Consider the following 12,741-nt stretch of genomic DNA (forward strand, 5'->3'; position numbering starts at 1 on the left):
TGATTTCTTAAGTATAGCATAATATGTATTAAGCGCAAAAAAAAAAAAGAAAAAACAAAATTGATATTGTCCGAATATGATAAAGAGAATTTTTGTTCGTAAAATACCATTGCAAATGATAGACATTTTTATGGAGATTCAAATATTTTCAGTTTAAACAGTGCGATCGTTTTGGAGTACGAGTCTTGCTACCTGTCTGAAGGAAAGTAGTTGAAAAAGAATGATTTTAATAGTTACCTAATAAGAATAAATAAAATCCGCGAGGAAAAAATAAAAAGAATTTGCATTTCTTTTCTAACGAGAATTCGAGAATTTGACTCTCTTTCTATGTTATATTATCATCAGTTATCGATTCAGATGGAATACGATAGTAACGTTAGTATTAGTCGAAATATAAACTATATTTCGATATAAAATTAAAACAAAAAATATTCTATCACAAAATATTTTTTTGTAAACCTATATAAAATTTATTGCATTTTATACTTAGATTTATTTAAATTATTGTAGAAACTGAAATGATAATATCATGGTTTCGTATTTATTATTTATATAATAAATTTCAATTAGTATCATATATTTTTCCTGTAGTTATCTTCAAATATAAGTACAAATAAATAAATGTAAGTAAATACTGGAAGCAAGATGGAGATAACTTAAAAATTGTAGAATCAGCGCCATCTCTAAAATCGCAGATAAAACATAATATAAAGAGAGTAAATAATAGGAGAAAGATAGAAATAAAATAAGAATTAATCTTCATCGCCATCTCTCGACTATCAAATACATCTCCAGGATAATGTAGAATACTCAAGAGATGACGCTGATGCTTAATTCTTATTCTATATTATCCTTTGAAGAAATGTCTTTTATAATGCAAGAGATGGCGCTACCAATCAATTTTTCTCCCATTATTTGCTTTTTTTGTCTATGTTTGTATTTTACCTACCGCACTGAAGATGATGCTGATTTACCAATTTTTATTTTATGTATATTAAATAAATTAATATGATATAAAATACAAGAATTAAAAAATGTTTACACTAGCAAAAACAATATTTTTAACAACATTTTCAACAAATGCTCCAATATTGAGAGATATTGAAAAAGAGATTGGAAGAACACAACACATGCAAATAATACTAATATTACTACATATTCTAAAACGAGCACAGTGACAAAGTAGTAACAATGACTTTCCATTCTTTGGACTCGAAAAAAATTCAAAAAATGAGAAGCCATTCATTTCAGTCCTATGCGTGACAGTTTGTCGGGCTTCTTCGTCTTCTTTCTTCGAGTTCAAACTACCCGCTAAAACTTATATCTAGGCTGGAGATTCCCTAGTCGCAAATAAAAAAAAAAAACTAAATCGCATAAGTTGAAATGCACATGGATGACCATTGTTCACACATGCGCAACGTTTCGTTTCGAGACCGCGAAATTCGAAAAATCAATATGTAAATGAAGCCAGAAACAAGTGACATCGATGATCACTCTCAACTTCACTCTCAATTTTTCAAATTACGTTTCCAGAAACAGATTGTCACACGAAAACACGCCCCTGATCAGAGATTATGACAAGTTGCCCGGCTCTACTTATTTATAATTAATACACACACACACAGAAAGTATACTACCTATCCTATCTAATCTTGTATTTAAAAAATGACAAAACAAGCATACCAACACATTCATTCCACGATTCTCATTCATAATACTCGGGCGCAAGAGCCTAAACTAGAGAAAACGTCCCGGGATGCATCCGACACTCGAGCTTGGCACATTCTAAGTTTACGTATTTTAATTTCTTAAAATCGACTGACGATGGCTAGCGACCATTGCGTGAAACGCGATAAAAATACGTGTATATCTTTAATTTTAATTATGAATATTTATTAATGAAAAGATATGAAAAAAATTTTATATTATTTATTATATTAAAATATCGCGTAATTTGATATAAATTTAAAAATAAAAATTATAATTTCGTATGTATAAATTTATAATGAGAATAATCGTGAATATTTTCAATATCTCAAGTTAAATTATATGAAATATTAGAAGAAACGACGCAATTTCACAATCTAACCGCACACACACACACAATGTGGAAAATATGTCGTGCACGATACACTAACGCATCAATCGCTGAGAAATTATTAAAAACTTATGAGCTAAGGTCATCATGCCCATTGCCTCTCTCCCATTCAAATAACATCTGGACACGTAAGTCCTGAGCATCCTGAGAGATTCTGGCAATGGACACGGAAAGGATTAAACCTGAAAATCCTGAGTTAAAAAGACAGATTAGTATAAATATTTTGTATCTAACGAACTAATATTTCTCAAATCAAAGAGAATATTTGCATTATATTCTTAATATATTTCAAATTATTTGCGATTTTACTTATAAATATATATATATATATATATATATTTGTTAATATTTAATAAATTATTTATATTAACTTTAATATAATAAATAAAATTATTTATGACTCTACTTTATATTTTATTTTATTACAAAATAAAATTTAATTCATATTTATACGGAGAAAACTGAATTATGTACAGATGTTAAATTATATTATGAAATTAGATCATATTAAACGAAAATTACACGAATAATTTGTTATTATAACAAAAGAAATAAAAATAACTGATCGAATTAATAGTAATATATATGCATTCTTCACCACTAAATTCACAAATTATTTTAATATTAAATATTGTAAATATTACTTAATATCATTTATTCTTATTTTAATTGCATTTTCAATTATAGAAATTCGAACTAATTATTATATTATATTGATATAATATATGCATATTAATATAAAATTGCATATAAAATTGTTAATTATTAATAAAACCCGTTAAGCTCAAGAAGACCTTAACCTAAATTAAATAAAAAAACACAAGTAATTGTTATTACTCACGGGTATATTATAAATAAATACCTGTGGTCACTGTGCTCGTGAATATATCTTAAAAATCTACGTATACAACTAATCATCCGTGTCGAATCAGATCTTTAATCCTACGACATGAATGACTAGTGGAATATAAATGCATGCGACTCACCGATGAATGCGAAGAATCTGTATCTGTATCAATAATCCACAGGATGTTATCACGAAATAATTATCATTAATAATTTATCAAATATGAAGAAATAGAAACTATAAAAAAACGTGAAATATCATAATTTAAACAAAGTTTATAAATAATAACAAATTAATAGAAAATATATAAAAATAATTACCTTTTCGCATAATAATTGCATTATTCTTTTGAGAAGCACTTATTTTATCTTCTATTAAAAATAAATATTTAAAAAAATATATATATTAACGTATAAATTTAATTTATACTCGGCAAACAAGCACTGACTCTAATTTCGCGACTATAATGAATTTAATTAGAGCTATTATGTTTTAAAATATTAAAATATTAAAAAATTATTACGGAGCAAACATTGAATGTACCAACCGCATTGCACAAAATCATAAAATTCCATTGTAAATAATACTGTATTAGTAATTGAGAAAAATAGGATCTATAAAAAAACAAAATATTCTTTCCATAATTTTCTTTCTATCTAATATTTGTTTCTGAAAATATTATCATTTTATCATTAAAATTACAAACTAATTATTAATTAATTTTTTTATGAATAAAAAATTTCATATATAAGAAAATAAAATATATATTTTTAAGATTATTATTTAAAAGATTAAGAAGTATTAATAAAAATTTTGACAATATTTATTATAATTGAACAAAAATTTACCAATAAATATATAAAAATATAAGAAAAAAACAAAATAAATACATACAATAAAAAAATTAACCAGTAGTATCAAACTTCTTTTTGAAAAAGTACGATGACGTCCATATTGAAACTTCTTTTGTCTTTGAACTTGGATAAGGTAATAAAATTATAATCTATACAAAAGAAAATAAAAATTTTTTAAATAAATGTCTAAAATATATTAATCGACCATATAAAAATAAAAGAATAATCAACTAAAAGTTCTATCTTAAAAAATCAAAGTATAAACTATTCACTAGTTTGAAAATTAATCGCGAAATGAATAAAAAAAAACAATAATTTAATCTTTGAAAGATTGTCAAATATAATTTAAAAATCAATAATAATAAATAATAATAATAAAGAAGAATAGATTGAATATACAAAGCTATTGAAAAAAAAATACATACGCATTAGCAAATTATTACACATTTCAAGAAAAAATGAAATTTCTAATCATTACGATTATTAATAGTACAATGACGATGTATATGTTATAATTTCGATTATCGAATCACGAATTCAAGAGAGAAAATGCACAAAAATTTGGTAAAAAGTCGAAATATGTCGAAATATGTCAAGTTTGACGATAATTTGTTCAAATGGAAATTAAAATCATGAAACAAACGTATTAAAAGAGTACATATATTGAAATCAAGCAACAAGTAAATTCAAATCTAGATTCAACGAATTATCGGTAACCTCATCGTCGATGGAAAAAAAAATAACTCAAAATACTAATTAATTTTGTCATTACAATAATAAATGAATTATTAAATAAACAAAAATGATAATAATTTATAAATTTAACAATAAAATATGAATACTTACTGCCTAATCGAATCATCGAAGCCGGTTACGAGCACACGTCCCATCACGATGACTTTCCACAGTTGACTGACAACACGCGCGCACAACTCGAATAATAACTTTCTGATTGGTTGACATTGTAAGCCATTCTACAATCAAAATTAATATATCGTATTATATATTTTAATTATTCTAATTACTAATTAAAATAAATATATTCAAATAGATTTTTAATTTATTTATATATTATTAATTTTTAAATTATTTATTTATTGTTTATTTGATTTATATTTATACTTCATTCTATATTTATAATTCATTATCGATTTATTAATTATTGATCGATTTATTTATTTCTACAGTGATCTCTTTATACATTATAAATTATAATTATTTTTAAATTCTTTTCTCTAAATTTTTGATCTTCGAATTTAATTTTTATATTTCATAAATATTTCTAATAATCTCTTTTCTATTACTAGTAATAAATCACTAGATATATTGTGTGTATGAAAATATATGTTTCATAGTGAAATTATTATTTCAATTAAATATGATTCATTAAATATAAAAAATTACATTAATTTTAATAATTTTGTTTTAATATTTATAATATTTATTGTTATAATATTTTAAATTAATTCCTATTTTTATAAAAATTATAATATATATATATATATAAATATATTTAAAGAAATAAGAAACAAGTATTTTAATAAATAAATAAATGAATAATTAGATTACCAAATAAACGAATAAATAATTAAATCATAAAGAAAGGTATGAATAAATACATCAAAAAATAAATATTCAGAATGAATAAAAAAAAATAAATAGAAAAATAAATGAAGATATACATGAATAAATAAATTAAAAATCTATTTGAATATATTTATTTTAATTTTTATATTTATTTTAGAGTAATTAAAATATATTGTACAATACGGTAATTTCGATTGTCGAATAGCTAGCCAATCAGAAAGCCATTACTTGAGCTATGTGTATGCGTCATTAGTCACCTGTGGAAAGTTATTGTGATCGGACGTGTGTTCGTAACCGGCTTCGATGATTTGATTACGCAGTAAGTAATTATATTCATATTTTATTATTAAATTTATAAATTATTATCATTTTTGTTTATTTAATAATTCATTTATTATTGTAATGACAAAATTAATTAGTATTTTGAGTTATTTCTTTTTCTATCAACGATGAGGTTACCGATAGTTCGTTGAGTCTAGATTTGAATTCACTTGTTGCTTGATTTCAATATATGTACTCTTTTAATACGTTTGTTTCATGATTTTAATTTCCATTTGAGCAAATTATCGTCAAGCTTGACATATTTCGACATATTTCGACTTGTTACCAAATTTTTTTTGCATTTTCTCTTTTGAATTCGTGATTCGATAATCGAAATTATAAACATATACATTGTCATTTTTGTGCTATCAATAATCGTAATGATTAGAAATTCCATTTTTTCTTGAAATATGTAATAATTTGCTATATAATAATAACAAAGCATTCATTATTGATTTAAAAATATTTTCATTTTATAAAAGAATATTAATTTATTACAATATAAATTCTATTTACAGTTTATTGTTCGAATTTATCAAATAGATTTTTTTTTGTAATAATTTTTATAATTGCAAAATTCTCTTCTTTTTCACCGTCAATTATCACATTTTGCAAATAATATTGCAGAAAATATCGTTAATATATCTTTTTTTCAAATCATTTAAAATGCTGAATTTTAATTTTTTTTAATAAATTTTTTTAGTATAAATGATAAATATTCATCGTAAAATTTATTTTTTTATATTATTCCAAACCATAATATTTAATTTTTTTTTAATTATTATATTAATCTCCTAAGTAAACATTTATTACACTTTGTTTTATAATTCTTGTTGTTAATTCATAAAAAGTTATATATTTAAAAAAAGTAGTATTTGAATCTTTTACCAATTATTAATTAATAAAATTCTATAATTATATAATTACATATTATGGAATTTTATTATGTTATTTTAATTATATCCTTTATAATTTTATTTATTTTATTTCGGAAATCAATATGGAATAATAAAGCATATTTGTATTTTTATATAATTTCAATTTTATTGATATTTTTTTGTAAGTAAGTTTTCTAAAGTAATCTTCAAATATTATATAGAAAATTATTATTTTTTTAAATCTTTGTTAAGTAAGAATTAAGTAGGGATATATAAGCATTTAGCTAATATAGAAATAGATTATTAAAGAATTAAAGCTTCTAAAAGTAATATACTAATTATATTACATTTTTAATTAAGATATTTTTAAGTTTAATTAAATTTAAAGATTCATTTTTCTAAATAAAAGCTTTTTAAAATATAAAATATAAATGATTTATAAAATTACTTTTTTAGAAATATTGCTTAATATAAAATATATTTATAAGTGCACAAATAATGTAATAAATGATAGTAGTAATAACTTGTAGTGTTGTTTTTAAAAATGATTAAAAATGATTACAATAAATATAGAAATATGTATAGAATACATTTAATTTAATTTTTTCTTGATTCATTAATTTCAAATTATCAATATAATTATCAATATTTTATATTTTCATAATAATGAATATATAAAATATTGATGTATTGTGTTTGTGTCTTATATATATATAATTAAATATAATTGAATATAATTTTTATATTTAAATTTAATTTATTAGCTCAGTTTCCTTTTGTTATGTTTGTTTTGTATAATGATTAAAAATCAAATATTTTGCAAACTTATATAAGAAAAAATCATTAATTTCAAATAAATTTTTGGTAAAAGAGTATGGATAAAGTAGATCTCGTGGATTTTTTCATATATATATATATAGATGTATAAATTTCGAGAATAAAGTGAATTTAATTTCTGTATCAGCTGCAGTAAATTGCAGTATAAGAAGGATTCTGCTTTTTTCGAAGTCGATATTTTAAAACATATAACATGAAGGTCTATAAGGTATCATATCATTCTACATATCTCGTTTTATAATATAGGATTATTATAGAATATTCTGCTATATCTGCTATATATATATACTTTATTTATGATTATACATTAAAAAATTTAATTTTAATTCTAAGCATCATCAATATTGTAGTTTTATTTTATGTGCATTACTAATTAAACTTATATAGAAATTCTGATGATAAATAATTCGCTTCCATGTTTCATAAAGTTTAAAATATACTCCAAAGATGGCATTTTTTTATTCATATGAATATTTTTTATTTTTTATAAAATTATGCGAAAGATGTCGCCACATGTCCATATATCTAATCATTGAATTTCCCTTTTTTCATAATTAAAATATTTTAGTATTATATATTTTTTAATTTTTCAATCAAATAAAGAGTGTGTGATCAATAATATAATAAACATCAATAATATAATATCATCGAAAAAATCAAAGGTTGTATTCAGAATTTATATAAAAAATATTCTTGTTTCTACATAACCTATATAAATTATATTTTAAATCATGATTTAAAATCATTATTCGTCTTAATTATATGAATATTATTTAATTCATTCTATATATTATAAATGTTATAGGAATTAGATAAAAATATTTTTTGAATAAGTATACAAAATTGAATAACGTAATAAAGTTTTTATATAAATCCTAGAAAGATGCATATAGAAAAAGAATTTGAAGATGACATTAAAAGTGATGCTGGAGGAAATTCAGGATGGGCAGATGCTATGCGTAAAATTCTACAGACAAAAAAGCCAAAACGTAAAAAGACAATAGTTTTATCAAAAGCGAAAAGGTTATGTGATATAAAAGAGAAAGAAGATAAAGAAAGTTCATTATTAGATATTGAGAAAATTAAAGAAGAAGTAAACTCACAAGAAATAAAAGAAGAAAAAGATGTTGTTAAAAAACCACAGTTAAAGGAAAAAAAATTAGGTATTAGAGTAAAACCAAGTATAATGGATAGAGAACGTGAGAGAACATTACAAAAAATTGCTACAAAAGGTGTAATACAATTATTTAATGCTGTTAAACAACAGCAAGGTGAAATTAATAAAAAGTTATCCGAAGCTGGCCCATTAGAAAGGAAACGTGAACAAGTATTAAGAAGTATCGATAAGACTAAATTTTTGGATGTTCTTATGGGAGGAAGTAAAAGTATTTCAGTAGATAATGATGTAAAAAATGAAGAGCAAGAAAATGAAAAGCTTGAAAAGAAAAAAGATAAAGAAACTTGGAATGTGTTGAGAGAAGATTTTGTAATGGGAACAAAATTAAAAGATTGGGATCGTAAAGAACAAGACGAAGATTCTTCAGCAGTTGAAGATATGGATAGCGATGATTAAATTGTAAAAAAAAATATACAAAATATTTTAATTTATGTAAATATAAGAAATAATTCATATAAAATTTATATGAAGTTATAGTGTTATTATTTTTTACTTTATAAAAAAGCAAAATCTTAATATTTTATTTTGATAATAATAAGAAAATTTGTACAATTTTACATATAAGATTTAATTACATATAAGAAACAATTTATTCAAAATAAACTTTAATGTATGGAAAAAAAATAGAATTTTAAATCTAGTTTAACAATTATTATTATTCAAATAATATTATGAATTGTTAAGATTGTAATCCAAATTTAAAAAAGATTTTATACAAATCTTATTTCACAAATTACAATAGAATTTCATAGAATTCAGTTTTTTGATTATTTTCATTATTAAATCATTATAAAATGTACAATTTATTAGAATAGAACTGTTAAGGAGATATTAATTATATCTCAGTTGGTTAAACAATGCTTAGAAAGAAATTATAATAAAACCTAAAATTATTAATAAAATCTGAATGTGATTAGATTTAATTATGCTCAGCCATGCACCTCTAGTTATTGAGTATGTCGGTATTATACATTCTTTTGATAATTGCTCTTGACACGAGTAATCACTATACTTCGTAGATACGCTCTTTGATTGACCTACTCTAAGGTCAATAGGCACATGAATTTTAAACATCGTTGCTACCTTCTATGCTCTAATTATTTATATTCTCTTATATTTTTGTATCGTGTTATATCGCGGCTATTTTTAACGATATTTTCTCTATATATTATTCGTATTTTAAAATGATTATAATATTTTGTTTAATTAAAATATTTTTTTATAAGATATAATCTTTTAGTCTTTATTTTCTTAATACATCACTAATAAGGAAAAATAATAAAATAATTGTAAAAATATAATTTGTTAAAAGTTGAAACAAAATAATAATTTTATCAAGTCATGATCGTAATTAAATAGCACAAATTTTATTAAATAAATATAAATTTGATAAGTTACTTTTTGTTAGTAATATATATTTTAATACTCTTGATAGATAACTACAAAAATATTTAATATTCTTTAACTTTAATTTTTTTCTAGTTATTCTTTTAGAAATTCTTTTAGAAATATTTTCATTTATTTCAATAAAAAGCGTAATTTTTTTAATTATAAAAATTCTAAATGAATTCGAAACGAAACTACTTACACTTCGTTGGTATTTTACCAACTGTACTCGCACTTATCTATTCTGTAATATCGATTGCTTTTCGAATCACAATAATTTTAAATTTGATATACTTTATCGATTACTTTTGTTCTATTTCTTACGAATATTTACATTTTATTTATCTTTATATATATATTTTTATTTTTAAGATGGATAAAAATCTTTTAATATATTTTCCATCTTTATTTTAAATATATAATAATTATTTAAATTACATAAAATATCATAATTGTTATTACTCTTTTCTTTAATAGATTTTTTTCTTTAAAAGATTTAAAAATTTATGAAAAAATTCGCACTTAATCACGCCAAGATAATTATCCAATTCGCCCGACCAATTGTCCATTGCCTACATCTCGAACATACACCGAAACAAGGAAAAAATCGATATCCGTACTTCACAGTTGTTCCACGGTTGACCTCGTTCCATGATTTGAACCAGGCCACTGTTATAAGGGCCCACTTTCTTCCTCCTTTCCTTCCCTATATCTTCGAACCAACTAAGTAAGCACCCCTTGGACCGACTCGAAATGGAAGGGAAACGAGGCACAGAGGTATGTACATACGTGTTGAGATCGTTTGCAGAAAAATGACCGGTTATTGGCACTGGACACACTCTGCTCGATGGCCAGGGGTCACCTTAAGGGTCGGGATCGACGCCTGACTGATCGCATCCCGGCTTAGTCGAGAAAGGGTTTGAGCGTGAGAGCTTTTCATCGGGCACGGTAATTACCCCCAGCGGTCAGTGTCGACGACGGGGAAGCGAGGCTTCAACCCTCATGGTTTCGATGTATATACCGGGATCCTGCATTCCCCCGTCGTTGCATTAAGCGGAACGGATTAACGAACACATTGAATCCGCTCGTATCGCTCCCTCCGACCACCCCCTTCGGCGAGGTCGCGCCTCTTTTATCGTGTTCTCGATAACGGGAGATAGGGAAAGGGTTCTCGAGTTTGTTGGGATTTTGTTTTTTGGTTGTTTATCTTTTTGCATTGGACAGGATTGTTATTTGAAATAGAGATAACAAATGGGAAGGATAAAATAGTAATTATACGAAATAAAATAGAAAATAAATTTATTTGAAATATAAAAATATTTAACCTGCTCCCTTCATAACCTATATATTTTTGAATATTATATGCGGATATCTTGCAGATTTTTTGCGCATTTAAATTTTTTCATATAAAAATCTGCAATCCCATTAATTTTTATTCATAAAAAAAATTCCAATTTTTTCGAATCCATTAAAATCCTCTCTCGATCCCGTCTCTTCTGTCAAACTTTTAAAGGTTAAAATCGGTTACTCCCCCAAAACTAGCCAATACATACAACAAACATTTCGAAACAGCTCTTACGATCGTCGCGTTTCAAGTTTCTTTCGCCAAAGTCTCCTGTCCCTGGACCGCGTAAGAAATTCTGCGGCAGTACGCGATAGTTTCCGCAGCTGGAGCTTCGAGAGTTTAAGATTGGATGTCGTAACTTCAAGACGCCAAAGCGAAGAACTTCTTCCTCTTCTCTCTCTCTCTCTCTCTCTTTCTCTTCCTCTTTCGTTTCGCACCCTGGTCGGACACCTTTGTGACGAACTTGGGCAATGCGATTAAGTTCATTGTCTCTCTAATTAACCGACAACTTGGGCCAACTCTTGTCGGAGAATCCCTTTCCTCTGTTTACAAATATTTAATTACACCGTGACACGTGCAGGATTGCTCAGAGGGCGCCACTGTGTGTGTGGATACGTTTAAGGCAAGTGCAGCCGCAAGGATTAGCCGAAAGTTTGCACATACTTGATTGTTCGACGAGAGTCGAAGGGATTAGCTTCATCTTTCTCTTTCACGACTGACCCGAGATCGGATGGGCATAAAAAGACTAGCATACTTACCCTGTATAAAACTGATATTGCGTCTGAAACGTCTTTTAAAGCTTGTATGCCGTTGCTCGATATTACCTTGCTCGTTTAGGTTAATCCACAGGATCTTGAGACATTGGTTAGTTAGTATTGCGCACCACAAGATGTCTCGTGTTGTTTCTTAATGTGAAATAATAAGTATACAAATACATTACTATATTTTCTTATTTAGCACGCATCGATATTTATATCTTAAATAATTCGTAACAATAATGAATGCAATTGCTCAATCTTTATTAATCGCTAAAAGAAACTTATATTTTTAGCTACAATTTTAATACAATCCTTGACTTTTTAATCTTAAAAAATTAAAATAGAAATACAATTTTCAAAAAGTCCTTGTCATTCAACCAACACTGGGGTATGTAAATCTGACATATATATATATAATAAATTTCGAGGTAAAAAAAAAATAAGAACGTCGAGTATGAGGTAATACACGCGTGCACGTGTGTATCGATCGACGCACAATGCAATTCCGGTGTGAATAAATTTCCCGATATTGTCCCAGGGAACATAAAAGTCTTTCTTAAACGTACTACACAGGCCAAATCGACTGCACGATATCCATGTTCTCGCTTATTGCTTATGTGACTCCGGCGTTGTCGCGCAGTTAGCGGAGTGGC

General features: G+C 25.1%; 2 protein-coding genes and 1 long non-coding RNA gene across 5 annotated transcripts in view; 2 read left to right on the forward strand and 1 right to left on the reverse strand.

Moving 5' to 3' along the window:
- Nucleotides 1-5,643: 5,643 nt before the first annotated feature.
- LOC107992733 (RRP15-like protein) lies at nt 5,644-9,073 on the forward strand. 3 transcript variants are annotated; one of them, XM_017048780.3, is made up of 2 exons: nt 5,644-5,705; nt 8,302-9,073. In XM_017048780.3, the coding sequence occupies exon 2, from the start codon at nt 8,306-8,308 to the stop codon at nt 8,993-8,995; it is 690 nt and encodes a 229-aa protein (XP_016904269.1). In that variant the 5' UTR covers nt 5,644-5,705; nt 8,302-8,305; the 3' UTR covers nt 8,996-9,073. The 3 variants fall into 3 exon arrangements, with proteins under 3 accessions (XP_016904269.1, XP_061941218.1, XP_016904268.1); XM_062085234.1 differs by lacking the exon at nt 5,644-5,705 and adding an exon at nt 7,909-8,084 and having other exon boundaries at nt 8,228-9,073; XM_017048779.3 differs by lacking the exon at nt 5,644-5,705 and adding an exon at nt 7,912-8,084.
- LOC107992839 (protein muscleblind) overlaps nt 5,682-12,741 on the forward strand; it is a 455,871-nt gene continuing 448,811 nt past the window's right edge. Inside the window, exon 1 of the mRNA XM_062085004.1 lies at nt 5,682-5,705. The gene's annotated coding sequence lies outside the window, so the exon portion shown is untranslated. The remainder of the gene's footprint in view (nt 5,706-12,741) is intronic.
- On the reverse strand, nt 11,268-12,187 carry LOC133665649 (uncharacterized). The gene is made up of 2 exons (XR_009828780.1): nt 11,565-12,187; nt 11,268-11,489 (listed from the first exon to the last, which is right to left on the reverse strand). It is a non-coding gene; the product is annotated as an uncharacterized LOC133665649 (long non-coding RNA).

This window comes from Apis cerana, linkage group LG1 (assembly GCF_029169275.1).
Source record: "Apis cerana isolate GH-2021 linkage group LG1, AcerK_1.0, whole genome shotgun sequence".
Classification (NCBI taxonomy): Eukaryota; Metazoa; Arthropoda; class Insecta; order Hymenoptera; family Apidae; genus Apis; species Apis cerana.